The sequence below is a fragment of the Peromyscus eremicus genome, chromosome 22 (assembly GCF_949786415.1).
Source record: "Peromyscus eremicus chromosome 22, PerEre_H2_v1, whole genome shotgun sequence".
Taxonomy (NCBI): Eukaryota; Metazoa; Chordata; class Mammalia; order Rodentia; family Cricetidae; genus Peromyscus; species Peromyscus eremicus.
Genome location: NC_081437.1, coordinates 14,080,937 through 14,105,787, shown reverse-complemented (window position 1 = coordinate 14,105,787; position 24,851 = coordinate 14,080,937). Strand labels below are relative to the sequence as shown.

At 44.3% G+C, this 24,851-nt stretch overlaps 1 protein-coding gene across 1 annotated transcript in view; it reads left to right on the top strand.

The window, feature by feature from the left end:
- The window catches only part of Arhgef33 (Rho guanine nucleotide exchange factor 33), an 81,256-nt gene that overhangs the window by 29,077 nt on the left and 27,328 nt on the right, over positions 1-24,851 (top strand). The window contains exons 3-9 of the mRNA XM_059248289.1: positions 808-917; positions 2,845-2,894; positions 12,254-12,418; positions 12,956-13,077; positions 14,438-14,592; positions 18,918-18,977; positions 20,568-20,792. Coding sequence (XP_059104272.1) covers positions 893-917; positions 2,845-2,894; positions 12,254-12,418; positions 12,956-13,077; positions 14,438-14,592; positions 18,918-18,977; positions 20,568-20,792 — 802 coding nt within the window. The 5' untranslated portion in view covers positions 808-892. The remainder of the gene's footprint in view (positions 1-807; positions 918-2,844; positions 2,895-12,253; positions 12,419-12,955; positions 13,078-14,437; positions 14,593-18,917; positions 18,978-20,567; positions 20,793-24,851) is intronic.

Here is a 24,851-nt window from a genome sequence, read left to right as displayed (position 1 = left end):
GTAGCCCTGGCTGCTTTGGAACTTATTTGTAGACCAAGCTGGCCTCGAACTCACAGAGATCTGTAGGCAGAGTTTTTCTGTCCCACCAGCCTCTCCCCAAATAACCACACAGACTTAATATTAATTATAAATTCTCAGCTGATAGCTTAGGCTTGTTTTTAGCTAGCTCATATAATTTAAATTAACACATATTTCTTATCTACCCTCTGCCATGTGGCGGTATCTTCTTTCCTGCTTCATCTGTGTTTCCTGGCTTCTTCTCAGGCTCCACTCATCTTCTCCCCAGTATTCTCTCTGCCCCCCAAATCCTGCCTAGCCATCAGCCAATCAGCTTTTTATTAACCAATAAGAATAATACATACTTACAATGTACAGATTGTTCCACAGCAGAGATCCACCTGCCTCTGCCCCCTGAGTGCTGAGATTAAAGGTGTGTGTCACCATATCCAGCTAAGTTTTTCTTTTTTAAATTATTTATTTTTATTTTATGTGCATTGGTGTTTTGCCTGCATGTATGTCTGTGTGAGGATGTTGGATCCCCCGGAACTGGAGTTACAGACAGTTGTGAGCTACCATGTGGGTGCTGAGAATTGATCCTGGGTCCACTGGAAGAGCAGCCAGTGCTCTTAACTGCTGAACCATCTCTCCGGCCCCTGACTTTAAAAGTTAAGGTTTACTCAATTTAGTAACTTACTCTTCTGAAATTGTTCAGCTTTAAGCTGTGCTTGGTATTTAAAAGCTAACCCATAAAACTAGTCCAGTATCTTCACGGATTTTACCAGATGTCCTTTATTCTTTGATTGGCAGGTGCAGGGAAGGGGAGGTGGCCTGACCCAGGACGATGATGACGCAATGCTGAAGAGTGAGCTGGAGGAGAGAAGCAACAGGCACCATGGAAAAAACCAAAACAAAGCAAGGTCAGATCTCCAGCTCGCTTTGGAGCTTGGGATTCCAGAAACGCAGGAGTTAATCTGTCTTGCTACCTTTTCCAAATACCGTTTTCTATTATCCCCTTGGAGACCCAGTTAGACAGCTACAAAGTGTCAGATTTAGACCTGAGGTCCTGGTCTGTGGGTCTCAGTCTTAGTTCTTGCCATTTGTTTGGACAGAGTATGAGATGGGCTAAATTGTCCTTACCCAAGCTTGTATGAGGAGGTTTGGTCACCCCCAACCATTGGGATTTTACAGGGACAGCCTCTACCGAGTACAAGTCCTAGGCTGAGGTGTTGTATTAGTTAAGACTTACCGTATGGAGGCTGGCTTCTCTAAGGAGGGCTCTCCATACTCGCATGTCTAAGGAGAACAATACGCATACACGCTCAGCCAAAGGCTTGCAGGCGGGAGTTTCACGAGAGTTGTTCTTCTTGCAATGTGACCTTTGTGCGATGTGACCCTCCACGAGAGTAGCAGCAATGTGGTTGAGCAAACACCCTGCATCAGTGGCCTCATCTTCGTGGCCAACCCTTGTGGTTCTGAAGGATAGTTTCTAAGTCAGCCTGGTTTTCTCCCTAAGTTGTAAGTGATTTTTTATAGCCTGCTCCATCAACCTCGTGTTTCCCCGGGTCTCCAGACTCCAGTGCTGGCGATACTGTTTTCTTCCTGCCTATAATCTTCCGGAGACTTTCCACTGACAATTCTTTCCCATCAGCCCACCTGCCTCGTTGGACGTGAGTCCTCCCACTGGCTGTGGCACCGAGATGAGGGCAGAGAGCAGAAGTTTGGCAATATGATCATAGAGACACAGGAATAGGAACATTTCATGTTTCTTCCTGAGGTCAGCCCGTGACAGCCGGGCGACCACGCGGCTGACTTACTTCCTTTTCCTGTTGCTATTCCATAAGACTCTGACCAAAGCAACTTGAGGGAGATGGGTCTTATTTGCTCACAATTCCAGGTGACAGTTGATCGTGGCAGGGAGGTCACAGCAGGAGGTGCCTGAGAGAACAGGTCACCTTACAGCCACACATAAGAGCAGAGAGCAACACATTAGTGCGTGCCCTCAGCTTGCCCTCTCTATTTTCCTAAAAAATGTTTTTTTTTTATGTGTTTTAGTGTTTTGCCTGCATGTATGTCTGTGCACAACATGTATGCTTGGTGCCTGTAGAGTGTAGAAGAGAGTGTCATATCCCCCAGGACTGGAGTCACAGATGGTTGTGAGCAATATTGTGGGTGCTGGGGACCAAACCTGTGTCCTCTGCAAGAGCGGCAAGGGCTCTTAATCACCGTATGACCCCTCCAGGCCCCTGCACTCTCCATTTCATACAGTCCAGGATGTCCACTCTGCTCAGGGAATGGTCCTGCCCCAAAGTAACTGGAGTCTTTCCGCATGAATTAATTTAACCATGACAATCCCTTGAGGATATTCTCTGAGGCCACCCTAATCTAGACAGTCCCTCATAAGTGTGCTCAGAGGTTTGCCTCTAAGGTGAAGAGTTGACAATTAATACCAACCATATAACCCTGGCAAAGAGCAGATGTCAGCTCAGACAAACTTTAGTCAGCCCTACGGATATGAGGGAGACACCCCCAGGGCATCCCCGTCTAGCCAGTTAATGACCGCCAATCACTGAGTTTGATAGAGAAACTTCCCGTTTGTGGCAAGAACGGGTTTTGGGCTATGATAACTTTGTCAGGTAGGTATAGTTCGGCCGTTAGGGTATAAATACGAGCATCATTGGCACTAGTTTATTTATTTATTTGTTTTGTTCCGGAATCATCTGGTTCTTGCCATTCAGGCACAGTTAGAGGATCCTCTCGTGGGTCTATTACCTCCAAGTATCCAGTGAGAGTAGGAGAGGCACAGGGCGAGTTGTGTCCATTGAATAAAGCTCTTTCTTCCTGCAGGAGAGAATGAACATATGCCGGTGAATAGCCCTTCCACACAGATCTACCAGGTAACGACAAACGCCTTATTGTGGAGACTGTCATGAATAGCGGTGACTGTCCTTTACACACGGCAATTTCTAACACTTAGATACTTCCACGTGTATCCTGACACTTGTTCTCTTAACAAGGCAAAGGGACAGGTAGGGCAGAGGCCACTCACTTTGTACCTTTGGGAGAGCTGGTTGGCAGAGGAAAACACATTACCTATACCCCACCTCGGCTCTGCTTTTCTTACCTATGCCATGGTCACTGTGGTCATCACACCAGCCGACAGGGAGGACACAGGAAGAGCTACCTTTTCTCAGCCAGGTGTGGTGGCGTACACCATAACCCCTAACACTGGGAACCTAAGACACGAGTTTAACAAGGTCAAGGCTAGCCTAGATTACAGAGTGAGACCTTGTGTGAAAACATTTTTTAAAATAGTTTTTTCTTAGTTTTGTTTTTTGTTTTTTGTTTTTTGTTTTTTTTTTTTTTTCAGGGAGAACTGAGAATTAAGAGTGTTAGCATTACAAACGTTCAAGTGTGGTGACAGGGAAAAAAATTAAAACATTTTAAACAATGGCAACAATTAGATTTTTTTGCAAAGCCAATCATGACAAGCATTCTAGCAGGCTGCCCCAACTCTGCAAATAGAATTTATTTGGCTTCTGTCTTCCAACCAGAAATGGAATTAAAGTTCTGTCATTAGCAATCATGGATATTTACACTGCTATATTTTGTCTTGTAAAGTCAGTTTGAGCTTTGTGCTTCTCTCTAGACTTAACACTATTATCAGGGCCTGGGGGGAGGCTCTTTTTAAAAATTATTATTAATATAATTATGGTTATTAATGTATGTCTATGTATGTATGTGTGTGGTGTGTGCGGTAGTCAGTTCTCTCTTTCTACTTTGTGGGTCTCTGATATTGAACTCAAGTTGTCGGGTTTCAGAGGCAAACACCTCCACCTACTGAGCCATCCCACCAGTTCCTTAAGTTGGGTTTTTAGGCCCTTTCATGCAGGAAGACAAGAGCCCAGGAGAGCAGATAGCTGGGGAAATATTATTTATATTAGTTAAGTTTAAATGCTGGTAAAGTCAGCGAAACAGCTAGATCCCAGAAACATCCTGCAAGAGTTCATTGCTGTGGGCCGAACTAGAGCGAGCCCACAACAGGAGAGTAAAGCCGTGTTAACTGTGTGGAAGAAACATCCTCGTTTCAAGTTCATTCATATTTGGCGAACAGTTATCTGCAAATCTGCTGCTTAGCCTGATGGGAAATGAAACAGATGAAACAGACTCTGTTTGAATGTCCACACTTTGAAAATACATCGATGTGTGGCTCGTATGAGGCAGGCTTTTGAAAAGGCTAGGGTGGGGCTGGAGAGATGGCTCAGCGGTTAAGAGCACTGACTGTTCTTCCTGAGGACCTGGGTTCAATTCCCAGCACCCACATGGCAGCTCACAACTGTCTGTAACTCCAGTTCCAGGGGAACTGACACCCTCATACAGACATACATACAGGCAAAAACCCCAAAGTATATTAAATAAAAAAAAAAAAAAGAGAGAAAAGGCTATGGTGAAGGCATTGACATAATTCAGTAGGGTTGTTGACTTGATTTGAGCAGAGTACCAAGGACAAGCGGATCACTGAACAGTGGACTATTAAGAAAGACTATTCCGACAGGGTGGCCAGCTTGAGCAGAGCCTGGGGCGGGGGCAGGTCTCCTCCATGCTGATGTGATGTCTCACTGGTCCAAGGCCTCTAGGTGCTCTCCATGCTCACTCGTGTTCTCCTCTGACCCGCCTCTGCCATTGTGCGAGTGTAAATGCCTCTTTAAAGCCAGGTATGATTTGAAATCTATTATGGATATGTGGGTCACTCCCTTGATGTTGGCTAAATTTAGCTGCGGAGGGGATGGCCTCATTATCTCACTGTGTCACGAATCCAAGTGCATCTTTTCACACTGGAGTGCTTGGCGCCGGGAAAGAGCATTTGGTCTCTATGGTCTCTGCTGCGCCTTGATGACCCCATCTTTGTTTTAAAAGAACACTTCCCAAGTCTGTTAATTCCAAGCAACTTTTAGCCAAACGAAGGAGGGGCCAAGGAAGAGGACAGAGGGCAGGGAGGGTAGGTAACTATCGCAAAATATGATCTGCATTAGAAGGGACAATAGAACTGAAGGAAAATGTGAAATTTCGATCATTTTCTCCATTTTTTTTTTTTTTTGCAGATTCCATCCTTTGCAGATGTTATTATATTAACTTGATTTTTAAAAATTTTCAAGCTGGGTGGTGGTGGTGCAGGTGGATCTCTGAGTTTGAGGCCAGCCTGATCTACAGAGTGAGTTCCAGAACAGCCAGGACTACACAGAGAAACCCTATCTTGAAAAAAAAAAAAAAAAAAAACTAAAAAACTAAAAAAAAAAAAAGAAACAAAGAAACAAATTTGCAAGACAAGACATCGAGGCACAAGCCTCTAACCCAGGACAGAGTCAGGCAGATCTCTGTAAGTTCAAGGCCAGCTTGGTAAGCAGAGTGAGTTACAGGCTAGCCAGGGTTGCATAGTGAGACCCTGTCTCAAAATCTTTTTCCTGTCTCCTAATCCAGAATGGAAACTGTGAAGCAAGGATTTAGTGTGCTTTGCTCTTGGTAGCTCGTATATGACAGTGCTTGTCATATACTACATAGTCAATAAATAGTAGTTGGACAAATGAGTGATGATCTGGAAGATGTACATATTGATTTAAGCTAAAGGATCTAATGCAGTCATTCAGTCTGGTGGGAAACAGTGTTGGGAAAAAGAAAAGTCTTCATTGTTTGCTCTAATCAAAACAAACCCCAAAGTGTTTCTTAAAAGGTGAAGTAGGAAAAAAAATGGTGAATATGGTGGGTGGTGGCACACAGGCTTTTAAATGCCAGCATGTAGAAAGCTGGGGAAGGCAAAGGAGAGGGAAGGCCAAGTTCAAGGCCAGCCTGAGTCACACGAGACCTTGTCTCAACTGAACGGACAATCTAGGAAGGAGTGTAGACAGCAGACCTGTGACTCTGTCTCAAAACCAAAACCCAACCCAAACAGACAAGACTCTAGGAGAGACAAAAGATGGGGGGCAGAAAAGAAAATCTCTGCAGTGTGATCTTGGCCTATAAATATCTTCATCAATGTACTGTGACACAGGCAGAAATACAGATGTTGATGGCGTGTGGAAGCAACGAGAGTTAGGGTAATTCTCATCTTTCAAATTTGCCTATTTTTCTCTGGAATGGAAATGTCAGTGGCAGAGGGACAGAGGCACAGCTCCAACCATCTCCCTCAGACCCCTGAAAAGTTCTTTTTGGGGGCTGCTTCAGGCAAAACTGGATCCTTGGTCGCACCGTGGAAAAGAATTTCAGGAAGAGTCAGTGTGGAGCAGAGCTGGAGTTCAGTGAAAGAGACCGTGATACAGCTTTTAAGCTCAAGTCCTAGGAGAGAGGTGCTCAGGAAGAAAGTATGACAAACCCCAAAGTATGTGTTTTAGTCAGGGTTTCTATGGCTATGAAGAGACACCATGACCAAGGCAACTCTTATAAAGGAAGACATTTAATTGGGGTGGCTTACAGTTCAGAGGTTTAGTCCGTTATCTTCACGGTGGGTAGCATGCGGGCAGACATGGTGCTGGAGAAGGAGCTGAGAGTTCCACATCCAGATCCTCAGGCAACAGGAAGTGAACTGTGACACACTTCCTCCAACAGTGCCACATCTACTCCAACAAAGTCACACCTCCTAATAGTGCCACTCTCCTTAGGGGCCATTTCCTTTCAAACCACCACAGAATGGCTGTGGGCTTCTCACACAGCTACTCTTCCTGGTTTTTGCAATGGTTATATATGTAACCACCAAAATCATGTGATAGGATTTTGGTGACTTTTGAAGTCATTCTCTTCAGAGGGTTGTTAAGGAATTCAAGTGAGATCACGGGGTGTTTCCCAAGGTGCACCTGATAGGGTGACAATTGATAAGGAAGAACTCTAGACCACAGGAACCTAGGAGATGGCTCAGTGGGTAAGTCACCTGTCACAAAAGCCTGACAACCTGCCTTTAGGTCCCCAGAACCCATGTAAAAGCCAGACACGGCACACATCTGTAATTACAGTGCTCCCATGGGGAGTTGGGAGGAGCGGATGAGAGAATCTCCTGAGGCTCAGGTTGGCTAGGCTGGATTTTCCAGGGTGAGAACAATAAGAAAGATTTCTTCAAACACAATAGTGAGGATGGCATCCAAGGTTGTCCCCCGACATGTACCATGACACACACACCCCTGAACCCATACACACAAACGTATGTGTACACATGCATGCCTGTAAAAAAGAAAGCTAATAGCTTTGTTTGTGAGATTCCCAGGAGGAGTGAGGCTCCACCCAAGGTCATACACATCCAGGCCTCTTTTATTTATTTATTTTTATTTTATTATAATTTTTTAAACTTTAAAAAATAAACATAATTTTAAATGTTTTATTTACATATATTGTAAAAAAATTTATTTTTCTCTCATATATTACATCCTGACAACAGTTTTCCCTCCCTCCACCCTACGGAGTCCCCCCACTATTTCCCCCAGATCCACTCTTCCTCCATTTCCCTTCAGAAAAGAGCAGGCCTCTCAGGGATATCAACCAAACACAGTTTAACACGTTACAATAAGACTAGGCACAAACCTTCATATCAAGGCTAGATGAGGCAACCCTGTAGGAGGAAAAGGGTCCCAAGTGCAGGCAAAAGAGTCAGAGACAGCCCCATTCCTACTGTTAGGGGTCCCACAAAACCACCAGGCTACACAACCATAAGGTATATGCAGAGGACCTAGCTCAGACCTGTACAGGTCCTGTGAGCTCCTATGAGCCCTGCTTAGTTGATTCGGTGGGCCATGTTCTTGTGGTATCTTTGACCCCTCTGGCTCCTACAATCCTTCCTCCCCGTCTTCTGTTGGGTTCCCCAAGCCCTGCCTTATGTTTTGGCTGTGGTTCTCTGCATCTGCTCCCACCAGTTGCTGGGTGAAGTCTCTCTGATGACAGTTGGGCTAGGCACCAATCTCTGAGTATAGCAGAGTATTGTTAGGAATCATTTCATCGACTTTTTTTTTTTTTTTTAACTAGTTGTATTTGGTTCTATCCTGGGTCTCTGGGCTATCTGGCCTCAGGCCTCTTTTATTGTTATGAGTATCATCTCTGTGTCAACAACCTTACAGCAAACAGTAATGATACTGGAATGCTTGCTTCTCAGTTGACCATAGACTTCAGACAGACTCTGCAATGGGGGCTCCCTCTCCTTTCCACGTCCCTATGGTTTCCTGTCTTCCTATCTTGCCTCAAAGGAAGTTTAAAGAAATAAGGTGTCTGTCCAAAAGACCTTTAATTGAATAACTATGGGCCAGGTTTATGGTGTTATCCTAGCATGTCTGTTATCCCAGCACCTAAGAGACAGAGACAGGAGGATTGCAGCAATTTTAAGACCAACTTGACCTACACAGTGAGTTTCAGGCTAGCCGAAGCTACAATATAAGGCCATATCTCAAACAAACTATGGGGATTAGTCTTGTATGCAGAACTAGGTTTCATTGTCAAAACTGCCATTGGAAGTCATCTGGGATCTGTAGAACCTTGTTATAACAGAAGGTACAACATCAGTACTTTCTGATATTGAGGAAGCTCCCAACATCAGAGCAGTTAGCTCTCCCAGGCCAGCAGCGACTACAGGGGTCAGTAAGAGAAATTTCTACATAGCACGTTCACCTCACCTTCAGCAGGCCCTGTAAGAAGGACTTTTCAGCCAGGTGGTGGTGGCGCACGCCTTTAATCCCAGCACTCGGGAGGCAGAGGCAGGCGGATCTCTATGAATTCGAGGCCAGCCTGGTCTACAAAGTGAGTTCCAGGAAAGGCGCAAGGCTACACAGAGAAACCCTGTCTCAAAAAACAAAAACAAACAAACAAACAAAATATGTTGGGGAGAAATGAGGAAGGCTGTGTAAAACACAAGTCAGAATTCCTGAAAATTTAGTTTGAGGCCCGAGAGATGTTAGGTGGAAAAGAGGAAGACATGTACTAGACTCATCTTACGAAGAGTTAACAAGCCAAGAAAGAAAGAAGGAAACTGGGAAATGGAAATTCAGAGCAGGAAGTGGGAAGACTTTGGACTTTTCTCCCATTTCTAAGCCTAAGGTGTCCTCCTTGGAACCCTAGACTTTGAAGTTCAAGTCTCCCCTAAACCCGCCTCCATGGGCAGGAGGGAGGGACTGCAACCTCTCTAGGTCAGCTTCATGAAAAAAATCAGCAAGATGTAGGTTCTAAACCTCGGGGTGGGGCGAGGATTGTCAGATGGGAGAGCTGAAGAGAGCGCCCTGTTAAGATCTCCCAAGTCCTTTTATTCACAAGGTCGGGTTGGTATGCAAGGCCAGTCTGCCCACAGCTGAAGATGGCTTGAAGAGCCAGGCATCTCCTGAGTGACTCCTCACCTCCCTCACCTGCCTGTGCTCACAGGGCTTCCCCTCCCTGGCTGGTCTGGGTTGAGAGGCTGCTTATGGGCTGTAAGGCTACTTCACTGGAGCGTGTCGGGAGAAAGAGTGCTGGGAGTCCAAAACAGTTACGGATTTCCCAGAATCCCTAGTGCTCATTAAATAATATGTTTGAGCGGGGCGGTGGTGGCGCACACCTTTAATCCCTGCAGTCAGGAGGCAGAGGCAGGCGGATCTCTGTGAGTTTGAGACCAGCCTGGTCTACAAATCGAGTTCCAGGAAAGGTGCAAGGCTACACAGAGAAACCCTGTCTCAAAAAACCAAAAAAAGAAAAAAGAAAAAAAAAAGAAAAGAAAAGAAAATGTGTTTGATTTTTAACTTTTAACTGAGAGCGGAGGGTCTACAGTTGAGGAAAAGTCCTTTCGACTTTTCTGTTGACTGTGCTGTTGTCAAGGCTTGTGGGAAAAACCACTGTCCACCTGGGGCAGCAGTGGCCAGGGTATCTGTGTCCCCTGGATAGCTCTTCCCTTTCGTACACTTCTTCCCCGCCCAAGGCAGGAACAGGACTATCTCCGGGCACTGTAACGGACCCCAGATTGCCTCCTTCCAGTTTGAAAATCTGCACAGTTTTTGCTTTGACATCACAAAGATGACTTCTAATTAAAACTATTTGGAATGCAGGGCTGGTGAGGTGGCTCAGTGGGTAGGGGCGCTAGCTGCCCCAGCCTGGAGACCTGAGTTTGAGATCTCCAACCCATGTAAAGGTGGAAGGAGAGAACCAGCATTACAGTGTCATTGTCTGGCTTCCACATGTGTGTGTACACACTCCCTCCCACACCACGTGTGCACGCACACGTAATCATAACTAGTGAAAATAATTGGAATGGAAAGTAGATCAGTGGTGGCATTCCCCTGCCTCCAAGCTCCGGCTGCTTCATAGGCTCTACCTTTTCTCCTCAGAACAATTGCTTTCGGCTCCTCCTATTGCTCCTTATTCCCAGTTCTGGAAGAAACCATTTGGGAAAACAATAGAACCCAAACATCTGTATTTAAGAGATGTGGAACAGGACACTAAGCTGTAGTGGGGGGCAACAGGGCAGGTTGGAATCATTTGGATGAACTGGTTTTGGAAATGTCTAGAAGTATGCACATGTAGAGACATGTGGATTGTCGAGGTGTCTACACTTTACCTTTAGCTCCTTACTTGGTAGATACTTAAAAATATTCTTATTTTTAAATCGTGTGTATATGTATATGTCTGTGTGTGCATCAGCACAGTGCCAGAGCAGGCCAGAAGAGGGCTTCGAACTCCTGGAGCTGGAGTTGCAGGCAGTTGTGAGCTGCTTGCTGAGGGTGCTGGCAGCCAAGCTCTGCTCTGCAGGGTGGGCAGCAAGTGCTCTTAAGTACTGAGCCATCTCTTCAGACACGATATTTTAAATTCTAGAATAAGCCTTCTGAATATTTCTGTTTTGAAGAGAGATGTGGACCTAAGAGTTCTATATTCAAGCAGATCATAAAAAATCAAGACAATGTTATCTTACTATTATCTTAATTTGGTGGCTGTGGAAAGGCCTTTTACATTTACTCAGTAAATAAACAGATCTTTAGAAGTGCTGCATTTTCTCCACAGTTCTGTTTAACTTTTTGATTTACTACTTAAAGAGGAAATGAATAAAAAAATTTGGAGTACCTCTGTACCAAATGTGTGTGGGGGAGGCTCTTTTTCTACATCTGTGAAATAGTTGTCATTATTATAATTACTCTATGGGTAAGCAAACTGCTATCCGGAGGTTCGCCAGTTCGCCTACATTCTTCACCCTTGTGTGAGAAAGCTAGGGTGTGGACCCTCCCTGACTCCAAAATTGCTCTCTCAGGGTGTTTAACCAGCAGATGCGCCCTGTGTGCTCTTCCCCCATGCTCTGGCCTGACTACTGAAGGTGACTCACATCGCCACCAACACATGGACCAAAGCCCATTGTTAAAAATGCCATTACCTTTTTTTTCTGTCACCATCCACCCCCCCAAAGAAACTACCTTTTTCTTTTCAAAGAAATTCTTACTAATATTTATTACTCTTATTTTTTAAAAGACGTATATTTTTTTTATTATTTTTGTTGTCTGTGTGTCTGTGTGATTGTATATATGTACACACATGTATGAAACTGCCTTTGAAGGTCAGAAGGTGTCGGATCCCCTGGAGTTGGAGTTACAGACAGTTGTAGGCCTCCTGACGTGGCTGCCGGGAACTGAACCTGGGTCCTCTAGAAGAACGTCAAGTGCTCTTAACCACTGAGCCAGCTCTTCAACCCCGTCTTCTTTTTTTTCACTTCTTTAGGGAAAAAGAGCTGAATTTCTTTATATTCTGGTGATAATTAGAGAGACTGTGGCACATCGTTTCTCTCACAGAATTTAGGTGCTGGATCAGGACTGTCTTTTCACATACATTTGTTATTTTCCAAGCAAGCCTCATTTTTTAATCTTATTGAGGCAGGCTTTCTCTGTGCAGCCCTGTGTGTCCTAAGAACTCTGTAGACCAGGCTAGCCTCGAACTTGGAGATCCCCCTGTTTCTGCCTCCCTGGGATGTGTGCCACCACCACCTGGTTTAAGTAAGCCTCATTCTTATGTCAAGGTCTTTTAAATAACGGCAGTGTTCATGAGTACCTGTGAACCAGCGGCTCATTTTGCTGACTTGTCAAGCTTCAACGCACACTGCATAGACGACCTTTTCCCTAGACAAACAGGGGCAGAGTCACCTAGAAGATTCCAGAGCTGGGTAGACGAGACATCTGAGGTTTTTCAAGAGCTTTGTTTTCTCAAAGAAAGGAAAAGGTCAAGGGGTCAATGGTACCATTTATAATAACTTACAGTGAGTCAGGTTCACTCTTCCCGAATTACTCAGTTGCAGGCCCTGGCCTCAGAACTGAAAACCGGCTTCACAGAAGCAATGCAGGAGCTGACACGGATCCAACATGGAGAATATGCTTTGGAAGAGAAGGTTAAGAGCTGCCGATGTTCCATGGAAGAGAAAGTCACCGAGATGAAGAATTCCTTAAACTACTTCAAGGTGGGAGCCTCCTTGATTTCCTGTGGAAAGAGTATGTCAGTCCCAGTACCACTCTCACTCCCCATTCACTCAAAAGTATGCACCAGGTAAAGGCTTATGAGATACTGACAAATGTTCTCTTAGCCCATTGTCTTAGTTAGGATTTCTATTGCTGTGAAGAGATACCATAACCATAGCAACTCTTATAATGGAAAACACTTAATTGGGCTAGCTTAAAGTTCAGAGGTTTAGTGTTTAGTCCATTATCATCATGTTAGGACATGGCAGTGTGCAGGCAGACATCGTCCTGGAGAAGGAACTGAGAGTGGAGAAGGAGCTACATCTTGATCCTGCAGCAACAGGAAGTGGTCTTGGAAGCATATATGAGACCTCCAAGCCTGCCTCCACAGTGACACACTTCCTCCAACAAGACCACACCTGCTCCAACAAAGCCACACTTCCTAATAGTGCCACTCCCTATGAACTTTTGGGGACCAATTACATTCAAATCACTACACCCATGTACCAGTCTAAAATGTAGCAATTCTTACACTGCAGGAAGAGCTGAGCAATGCGATGTCCATGATTCAGGCCATCACTTCCAAACAAGAAGAAATGCAGCAGAAAATCGAGCAGCTTCAACAGGAGAAGCGGAGAGAATCTCGAAAGGTTAAAGCCAAGTGAGTAGCTTGAAAGTATTTATCCCAGGCAAGCCCATAAGCAACGGCTCTTGCACAGAGGCCCTGAGAAAACTTCCGCCTATTAGCACAGCTATTAGGAGTGGGCTCCTGAGCAGCATAGATCATCAGCCCGTGCCGGAAGAGATGAAGCCATACAAGCTGGTTAATACTGGGGATGGAGAGATGGCCCAGTGGTCAAGAGTACTGGCTGCTCTTGCAGAAGACTGAGTTTCTGTTCCCAGAATCCAAATGGTGGCTCACAACTGCTTGTAACTTCAACTCTGGGGGATCTGACACCTTTTTCTGGCCTCTGCAGGCAAACAGGCGTATACACACACACACACACACACACACACACACACACACACACACAGACAGTATGCACATTTCTCATGCATCCATAAGACCTTTTGAGCACCAGAGCTTGGGTCTCCAGAACCCACATGAACGTTAGGTGGAGGTGTAAGCTAGCTAGTGAGACTAGTCATATCGGTGAGCTTTGGGTTTGATTGAAAGACCCTGCCTCAATGCAGCAAGGTAGAGGGTGATGGAGGACAATTCACAACTTCAAGTTCAAGTCCAGGCCTCCACATGTATGAACACACACTTACATATATGTGCCCGAATGCATGCATGCAGACACATACACACACACACACACACACACACACACACACACACACACACACACCTGTGTGCCCTTTCACACAGATGGGAAAAAATGCTTCTGTTTTCTGGTACTTGGGTTTGAATTGTTAAGTGAGTCAGTCCATCATTCCAAGCAAGTACTCAACACTTCAAAGACCCCACTAGGAGCTGGGCATGGTGACCATGCCTTTAATCCTAGCAGTCAGCAGAGGCAGGGGGATCTGTATAGCAAGGGTCCACATAGCAAGCCCCAGACTAGCCAGGGCTGCATAGTGAGACCTGGTGTCAAAAACGAACATCAAAATGAAATTAAAAGGGGATTGGGGATTTAGCTCAGTGGTAGAGTGCTTGCCTAGCAAGCGCAAGGCCCTGGGTTCGGTCCTCAGCTATGAAAAAAAAAAGACAAAATAACAAAAAAAATGCAATCAAAGATCCTGGTGATAGGAAGCTGGTAATAGAAAAATAAGAATGAAAACATTACAATTAGAAGTGATTTATAGATAGTTGAAGTTGGTGAATTAAGTTGAACCACGTGAACTGTTTGGCTTCAACCATTTATAATTTATAAAAAATATTGATATGGTTCAACCTGTGTATGCCTTGGCAACACATTAAAAAAAAAAACAATTCTCCGGCATTATTCTGAACTGAGCCTCCCCAAGTCTACCATGTATTGAGAACCAAAGCATGCTTCTCTTGTCTCTTCTGCTAGGAAAGCTCAAAAGGAAGAGCATGGCGCACAGGCCGGACCTGCATCTGCGCCTGCGCAAGCGCAAGGAAGCCCCTTCCGCTCCATCAATGTCCCCGAGTCTGGCCACCCCAGTGACGACTTCACCAACATTATGCCTTCTCAAACCTATGAAAAAGGTACTGCTCATAAACCACAGGAAATGGCATGAGTTAACCACACTTCTTTCTCCCTGATTCCTAGGGCTTGAGTGAAGGGTGGGAGTGGGGGGGGGGGGATGGACTCACATCCTCCATCCTCATCAGAGAGAAAACAAAATATGGCCATATTTCCCAGAACTTCCCTGGTATCTAGACTTTGGAAGGCACCAGATGACCTCGGCTTCCTGAGAGACTGCCAATTTTTAAATTTTGTCTTGTGGAAAATACTAATTTGGTTTCTTCTAAGTGTCACTTAGATTAAAAATAATTTAGTGCCATCAATACTATACCAACCATGAGAGAACTAGATTTAAAAAAAAAAGTCGCTCTAAAAAGTTATTTATTGGTGATATATCTCAATACCCATGTTTCCCTGGAAAAGCAAGGCTGGTTCTGTGTGTAGGCCAAAGCAGTCACCAACTGCTTTCTGACTGTAAAGACATGAGAACTATGTCGTCACAAGATGGCATGCTGGCAGCACAAAGGAGTTGGCTTTTCAAGGGTTGTGATTCTGGACCTGTGTTCAAATCAGGAAAAATAAAACAGGACAAACTTTGCTACATCATTATGTTCTCAAGAGTGTCCAACAAAGCACCTACATACAGAAACATGAATGTAGAGATTACCATAGTTTGACGCCCTCCCCACTTCTTGCTTTAGTCTTGTATGGAAAGGCCTCAAAAGTTGTATGACGTATACATGCATACAACTGGTGGTAGCTCATACGAAAATTCAGGATGAAAGGATTAGACCCCCAGAAAATGTTGGTTTATCTACTTTTAATGACACAATGGTATGATTGTTGCCTGTTACTCCCAATCTCAGTAGCTTCAAGCTCAGTGGACCTGGGTGCACAGGTGACCTGGGTACCACTCACGTGAGGCCTGTCATGAGGTAGGTTGCCATCGAGGTGTTGGCTACAGCTGTTGTCATATGAGGGCTGTACTCAGAGGACATCTTCTTCCAGACGTACACACATGGTGTGATAGTCCCTGTGATATGGACCTCCCTCTCCAACATGGCACCTGGCTCCCCCCAGGGTATTGGTCTAACAGAATGCTCATGACAAAAGCTGTAGCTTTTTATAACCTACTCTTGGAAGAAGCAGCTCAGCCTTCCTGCCATATTCTATTCACCAGAAGATAATCACTAAATCCAGCATCACTCACGGGAAGGAATCACAGCATGGGAATACCAAGGGGTAAGGAAAACTGGGGAGCCATCTTAAGACACTGTTTACCACAAATGGCTAACTATTCTTCTTTTCTTTATTTTTAAAAAGATATTTATTTTTAATTATGTCTATGTGACTGTGTATGGGGATGTGTATGTAAGTGCAGCAGAGACATCAGATCCCCCTGGATCTGGAGTTACAGGCACTTATAAAGCACCCAGTGTGAGTGCTGAGAAATGAACACAGGTCTTCTGCAAGAGTAGTATGTGCACTTAACCCCAGAGCCATCTCTCTAGCCCTGCCCTTCATTTAAAAAGATACCTCCTTATGTGTGTCCTCTGATATGGAGCTTCATTCATGTACCTTGGAATTAAAAAGTTTGAAATGTTGCTGGGCGGTGGTGACGCACGCCTTTAATCCCAGCACTTGGGAGGCAGAGCCAGGCGGATCTCTGTGAGTTAGAGGCCAGCCTGGTCTACAAAGGGAGTTCCAGGACAGGCTCCAAAGAAAGCTACACAGAGAAACCCTGTCTTGAAAATCCAAAAACTAAAAAAAAAAAAGTTTGAAATGTCATTTAAAAATGAGATAACACTCTTTTTCAGGCTTATTTATTTTCTTTTATGTGTATGAATGTTTACAGGTGTGTTTACCACGTGTGTGTCTGGTGCACATGGTGGTCAGAAGCAGGAGATGGATACCCTGGAAATGGAGTTTTGGGGGATTGTGCACCACTGTATGGGTGCTGGGAACTGAACCCTTGCCCCTGCAAAGCAACAGGGCTCTTAACTCCCGAGCCATCTCTCCAGCCCCTGAAAATATCATTTTACAGGAGCATTGTGGACTCTTCTAGCCTAAGAAGCTTTCAAGAAGATTTTTTTTTATTAATTACATGAATTGTATTGATTTATTACATTTACGATAGTATATCCTGATACTACTGTCTGTTTGTGGGTCAAGCAGATTTTTAAAAATCCAATTATTCTCTCCAACCCCTGCTCCTTCAGACATCTGAAAGCGAACCCCTTTTCTATGCTGGATCAAACCAGGGCCCTGTGCATTTTAGGCACTGTCCCTGCCACCCGGTTACATTCCCAGGCCTAGAAGTTAACTTTTTTGAATGATGTGGCTCCGCCATCCATTTCTTCTTCCTTATGTCCCATTTATTCAACATTCCCAATATTGGCACCTACCCTTACAGCTCCACTAGAGCTGTTTCCTTACCTGGTCTTGCTCCATAGAATTTTTTAAAAACTAAGAACCCATTTCTTTATTTATTAGGGTAAGTATGTGGGAGTCAGATGGCAGCTTTGTGAGAATCGATTTCCTCTTTGCTGGGACTAGAACTCGGGTCGCTGGGTTTGGTGACAAGTGTCTTTGCCCACTGAGCCATCCCTCTGGCCCTCCTTCCCCTTCTCCTAGGCTTCTGATACCTTCGATGCCCACTGTCTCAACACGTTTTCTTCTGTTGGTCGACACTGTACGTCTTTGTTTCCTTCTACTTTCTGACTACCCATAAATTTCCCTTTTTGGCTTCTTACCGCTATCACAATCAGAGTCTAAGCTTCTCCACATGTTTCCAAGGCCATGTATTAACTATATACACAAAACTCTGCTTTTCTCTTCTCTTTGGTGGTCTCTATTTCTACCTCTATAGTCAAGCTACCCCGATAGTCTTTAGGCCTTGCTGTCCCAATGTATTCTGTGGCCTCTAGACGCTTACATAAACTCATCCCTCTACTTGTCTCGCCCTGTCTCTTCTTTACTAGTTATCCCACATCAGGCTACTTCTTCTCTCAGTGGTCCAATCGGAGATACAAACAGTGGTGAAGTAGGAAAGGGTCTTATTTTAGTGTGGCCGCAAAGATGGGTTATCATCCGAAGCCTTGCTTCTTAGAACCGACACCAGCTCTAGGACAATATGGAGGAAGAACACAAGAGGAAGGGTGGGGGGCACCATGGGTAGCCAAGCAGTCTTGGGTCAAATTGTATTCTGGCTCTGAGAGTCTTGCTGGAGCTAAAGAGATGGTGGACTGTGTGGCTTCTTGTTTCTGGTACTTTCGATAAGCTAGGAAGGCAAAGTTGACTTAGAGAAAGAAAGCCTAGAGGAGAAAAATAATTAGTTGGGGTACTCACTAGACACCCCCTTCAGGTTTATGGCAATGACGAGGGACTTTTAAACTTTTTTTTTTTTTTTTTTTTGGTTTTTCGAGACAGGGTTTCTCTGTGTAGCTTTGCGCCTTTCCTGGAACTCACTTGGTAGCCCAGGCTGGCCTCGAACTCACAGAGATCCGCCTGGCTCTGCCTCCCGAGTGCTGGGATTAAAGGCGTGCGCCACCACCGCCCGGTGGCGGTATTGTGAGTTTTAAACAGGCACTCCTTGAATGATCAACGTGTCTACGTGTAGAGTTGAACAGGAGTCTGACCCGAGTAAGGCAGCAAAGCAGAGAGGTGTAACATGAAGGCAGGGACCCCAGGCCTCCATTATGTTTTCATTCACCCATCGGACACCTGTGGACCCGAGTAAAGAGTCAGCGCTCTTAGCAGAGGCAGCCTCTGCGGCCCTGTTGTCATCCCAATGGGAGCATGGCTAACACACTCAGAAGAGTAAGGAGAAGACCAATGGTCTCAAGCAGCGTGGATGGGGTGGCGTTAGGAGAGGCAATTCAAAAGGAAGGAGCAAGTGCGGGGACAGAGAAATGCTCTAGGACTATGTGCTCATAGAATAATTTGGGCTTTTATACCAAAATGGAAGCCATTGGAAAGGTAAGCGGAGAGAGAGAGCGCCATCGAGCATCATTCTGCTGTTTTCAGTGTCCTCGTCGTCACCACTTCCGTCCCTATCACGGTTAGACAGCAAATTGGCTCTTATAGTGTGCTGGTTACCACTTGAAGAACTTCGTGTATTAACCTATTGGATGCTTACGGTAGTGGCTTGAAGTTGGTATCACTTGTGGGCATCTTTAACAGTTGGGTAACTAGTGTTGCCTCACTGTACTCCATCACCCCCTGCTCTGTCTCTCTCATCTCTCATGGAACTATAAAATCTGTGAGTCTGTCTTTTTCCTGAGTCGTAGGTGCCTAATCCATGTTGGTAGAACAGATGCTGAGTAAAACTTTCCTTTCTCTGCAGCCCAGGAGTCCAGATCTGTTCATGTAGGAGATGGCAATGTGAAGGGAATGATGGGTCCTGGTAAGTGGTTCTTCTTGGCTTATGTTTTTATTATTGTATTCCTGTATAACGTGTGTGTACACATGCTACTGCACAGGTATGGAGGTCAGAGGACAACTGTGTGGAGTCATTCTCTCATTTATGGTTTCTAGGAATTGAACTCAGGTTGTTGGGCTTGCAAGGCGAGCCTTTTACCTGCCGAGTCAATTAAGCGGTCCAGGCACCTTTCCTGCTCTACTGGACCGTCTTGAGCCAAGGAGGAAAGGACTGTGTCAAATGCCTGAGAAAAACCACTGAAGGGAGATAAGGTTTATTTTAGCTCCCGGTTTCCAAGGTTTCAATCCAAGGTCAGCTCACCATGTTGCTACGGACATTAGATGAACAGAACAAACAGCATGATGGGAAGCCTGTGGTTTAAGACATTGCTCACTTCATGGCACCCAGGAAGCAGAGGGAATAATAGGAAGGAACTGGGGACAAGGTACACATTACAAGGGCATGTCCCCAGTGATCAGTTTCTCCCAGATACGCCCTGCCTTTCATGGTTTTATCACTCTAGAAATGGAATACATTGTTGGATTAGTCTACTAGGGAGGTAGAGCCCTCCTTACCCAGTCACTTCCCTGAAGCCCCCACTCTGGCCACTGTTTGCATCAAGGACCACACCTTCAACCCATGACCTTCTGTGCGGACACTTCACATCCAAATCATAGTATAGCATTGTTTTCATTTATATTCCTATACATGTGGTGGAGTAGTGACTCATTTAAATCATAGACAGAGGAGAGCCGGTAAAGTTTAAGAACAAATCAGTATTCTTAATTCTTTCCTGTTCCACTTACTAATAAGCTAACGCTTGCTCAAGAGTCACAGGGGAGTACCCCACGACACCAATTTTTCTTACATCACATACTTTGTACTTTAATCCAAAATTTACTTCGTTGATAATTCACCAGAACTTATGCATTATTTTATCTTCCCTCCATTCTTTCCTTTTCCTGTTTCTTCCAGCTTAGCATCCGTAGGATAAAGGGACTAAATAGCAAACAGGACATCCTCTGCCGCCCAGATGTCTTTGGTACCTGTCCCTTTCTTCTTGCTGTACTTCCGCCTAACAGTGCTGCAGACACCTCCTGTGTTCACCTGAAAGCCAGTAGCTACAGGGAGTCAAGCCTGCTGCTTTAACTCATACTGTATTAGACAGTTTCTAGTCTAGCAGTCTGATCTATTGAGTCACAGTCTCGTGTGTGGAGCCTGACTGGCCCTGAACTTTCTACAAAGCTAAGGACACCATTGAGTTCCTGATCCCCCTGCTTCTATCTCCCACATTATCACAGGCATGTACTACCATGGTGGGATTTTAAAAACTTCCTTATTTTGTGGTGTCTGTGTACAAAACAAACACAAAAACAAAACAGAAGACATATGGACCAGAAAAAGAGAGAGGTGACTGCTTGCAGTTTGGGAAATTTTTAACGCTTCATTGATACATTCACTCTCTTAGGGACGAGGTACATATCCATCTAGCAGTATATTAGTTAAGAGTTAGTAACAAGCACCATTTTCTTTTTCAAAAGAAGAAAGCTCTTTCTAGCAGGCATTGTTTTTCAGGAGGGAACCCAGCAAATCCAGAAGCAGACGAAAGCCTTAAGCCCCCTCTCTCCGCTGAGGTCCAGTCCAAGGGCCACCACACACCGGGCCTGTGGAGACACCCTAAGGATGGCAAAGAGTGGGGCGAGGAGTATGTCACAAAAGATCACCCGGATAAACCCAAGGAGGCTGGCCAGGGCAGACACAGCTCCTTGGAAAACGTTTTATGTGAAACCTCTTTAGCTGGTAAGTTCTTGGGGTGTGTGGGGGGGTGTGAGTGGAAATACGGAAGGATGAAGCGTACGAGGGTTTGGAACAGAAGGACTAGACCCCCACCAAGCAGTGTGGATGGAGTGAACACAGGACACCACCTTGTATCTTTTCGGGGTGAAGCCCCTAGTACCTACAGCGGTGAAGGGACTCAGCAGAGGTCACATACCCTGGTGGAACCACCACCTTGATTCTGGGTATTTGCGACATTCTGTATTGTGGTGCTTCGGCAAAATAGAAAAAAAAAAGCTAAGGTTCTTGGAATATCTATTTAGTCAGAGATACAGAGTTTGTCATATGACAATCATTTATTAATAATCTGCCACCAAGATATCACACACTGCGACAAGCTCTTGTCTTCCTCCTTTTTTTCTCTCTCCTTCCTTTCCTTCATATAGTAAGTGAGCAATGACAATAGCATTCTCCACATCTGGGGGGAGGTCATTTTTCTTAATATTATTTTCAATCACATACATGAAAATTAAATGAACTAAAAGCTTTTAAATTATTATTAACAAGAAACATAAGCCGCCACTTTGAATTCTTTCTGACAGTTTCTCTTGGTACTTGTGTCCTTAATTCCTTAAATTGCTGTATAGAACACCGCAACCAAGGCAACTTATAGAAGAAATCATTTAATTTGGCTTCCAGGTTCAGGGGGTTACAGGTCATGATGGTGGAGCAACCATCTCAACGCTGAGAGCTCACATTCTGACCCACAACCACGAGTCAGAGAGAGGGAGCACTGGGAATCATGGGAGTCCTTTGAAACATCAAAGCCCGCCCCTAGTAACACATCTCCTCCAACAAGACCACACCCCCAATCCTTCCCAAACAGTTCCACCAACACATATGAGCCTATGGGGGCCATTCTCATTCAAACCACCACAACTTGCTTCATATTTTATGCTATTTTGTAAACAATACTTTGTTGAAAGATAATTTACATAGAGTAAAATTCATGGAGCTACATTTAAACTTAAAAAATTTTTAATGTGTATGTGTATATGTATAGTGTATGTGTGTGTGTGTGTGTGTATGTGTGTGTGTGTGCAGTTGTGCATGCTTACAGTGATGCATGCTATGATGTGAGTGTGGAGATTGTGTGGTAAGTGCTCTAACCACTTAGCAATCTTGTGGGCCTCCACTTATGAATTTAAAGAAATATCTTATTAATTCTTTAAGAGTTTATTTTGATCATATTCACCCCTGTCCCACCCTCTAACTCCTCCCAGACCCACCCCTCACAGCTCCATTCCCTGACATTTTCGTGTCCTCATTTTATTTTGTTTTAATAAAACATTCAGTTTGTGCTGCCCGTAAGCTCCAGGCTATGGGGGCCTGTCACTGGAGCATTGTTGATCCACTGGGGGCCATATCTTTAAGGAGAACTGACTCACCCTCTCAGCTTGACTTTTGACCTAGGAATATTGACTGTGATCACTATCAAGATCACCATACATATTTCTGTTATGCTAGGAATTTCTCCCATGCTTCATGTTAGTTAACATCTCTGTAAAGAACCACAGTAACTACTATGTAGTTCCATCTGTTCATATAAATGGAATAGTACTTTGTATTCTTTTTTGCCTGGTATCTTTCTCTTAGTACATGTTTTTGAGATTCATCTACATTGTTGCATGTAATTAATTTAGTAGTTCATTCTTTTTTGTTGTTGTTTTTCGAGACAAGGTTTCCCTGTGTAGCTTTGTGCCTTTCCTGAAGCTTACTCTGTAGCCCAGGCTGGCCACGAACTAGTTCTTTCTTTTTTATTAACCACACTGCATGCCATTATCACATTTTAAAAAAATCCATAATCCAGAGCTGGAGAGATGGCTCAGTGGTTAAGAGCACTGGCTGCTCTTCCAGAGGACCCGAGTTTGATTCCAACACCCACATGGCAGCTCACAACCAATCCCGAGGTTTTTGTTTTTCTTAATGTAACAAAACCTCTATCATTTCTATCTTTTTATCTTGAAAGCATTTTGCTGAGACACCTCAGACACCTCACTCTACCTGTGGCCCATTACACGGCTGTCACCCTGGCTTAGTGGAAAACCATTTTCTCTCATCAGGGTGAAGCAATTCTTCCGTTGTCTTCCAGCTCCTAATGTTCCCATTGGAGAGCCTGACATTGCTCTGTCTTCAGTCTTTGAATGTTACCCAGTGTTTCGGTCTGGTAACATTTTTTAAAACCAGGAATTGAATCTATTATATATATTTATATATATTATACTACTTTATATATACATATATATATATATACACATATATATACACGTATACATATACACACACATGCACACACACCTATTTCTTTGAGCAGGTACACAAATACCATGGGGCATGGGTTGGGGTCCAGAGACGGCTTTTGAGAGGCAGTTCTGTCTTTCTACGTTGTAGGCCCTGGGGATCGAACTCAGGTCGTCAGGCTTAGCAGCAAGTGCCTTTACTCTCTGAACCATCTTGCTGGCCCCTCCATTAACTTTTAGGGTCTTCTCTTTATACCCAGAGGGCTACAGCTTCACACAGCTGTGGTGGTCCTTGTGATGATGTGGGATCTTTTTTGTTACTTATGCAGAGGATAATGGGCCTCTCCTCTGGTAACACCTGTCCTGGGATGCCCCCCTCCCCATTAATTCATTATTTATGCAGGATAACAGGCATCTCCTCTGCTAACACATGTCCTGATAACACATGTCCTGCTAACACATGTCCTGATAACACATGTCCTGATACCACATGTCCTGATAACACATGTCCTGCTAACACATGTCCTGATAACACATGTCCTGCTAACACATGTCCTGATAACACATGTCCTGCTAACACATGTCCTGATAACACATGTCCTGCTAACACATGTCCTGCTAACACATGTCCTGCTAACACATGTCCTGATACCACATGTCCTGCTAACACATGTCCTGATAACACATGTCCTGCTAACACATGTCCTGATAACACATGTCCTGATAACACATGTCCTGATACCACATGTCCTGATAACACATGTCCTGCTAACACATGTCCTGCTAACACATGTCCTGCTAACACATGTCCTGATAACACATGTCCTGATACCACATGTCCTGATAACACATGTCCTGATAACACATGTCCTGATAACACATGTCCTGATAACACATGTCCTGATACCACATGTCCTGATAACACATGTCCTGATAACACATGTCCTGATAACACATGTCCTGATAACACATGTCCTGATACCACATGTCCTGATAACACATGTCCTGATAACACATGTCCTGATAACACATGTCCTGATAACACATGTCCTGATACCACATGTCCCCCCTCCCCATTAATTTTGTAATATCATCTCAGCCATGGTTTTCCTTTTCTTTGAAGCTTCTAATTTAATGTTAGATTCCCTGACTTCATTTTTTCATGGGCCAGATTTTTCTTCAGTGTGCCTTTTCTCTTCTGTGCTTGGCTTTCTTTGGGAGAGAGTGAGGGGAGATGCCTTTGACTCCATCCACCCTTAAGTTTGTCTATGTTTAAAAAAAAAATGTCAAGATGTTTCTTTTTTTAAAATAGCATCCAGTAACTGTTAAATGGCTAGAATATTTTACATATCTTTTTGAGAATATTAATTGTAAGATTTAATTTTCACATACATGTGTATTCGTCTTCTCTCTCCTATGGCATATCCTTATTCAAATGTCTTAGTATCCTTAATTATTGATGTGTTCAAGAAAGATTATCCCCCAAAAGAAAGAAAGAAAAAACACCCCACCCCCCCAAATAACCTGGAATTTTGTATTATCCAAGTTTGTCAATAGTGAGCTTCATTATAAATATGCTTTAATAATATGGTGGCAAATTTACATATTGGTAAGTGTTCTTTCTAGGTTCATGTCTTAGGGTCTCCTGTCCTACTTGGGAAGTTCAGTGTATCAAGTGGCAGGCTGCCCAGTCTCCTGCCAAGAGTGTTTAAGCCTGGCTGCTGGCACTCTGGGACCTGAAGGCGAATGTGGTCAAGGGGTGTCTCTTTCTCTTAGCCACTCA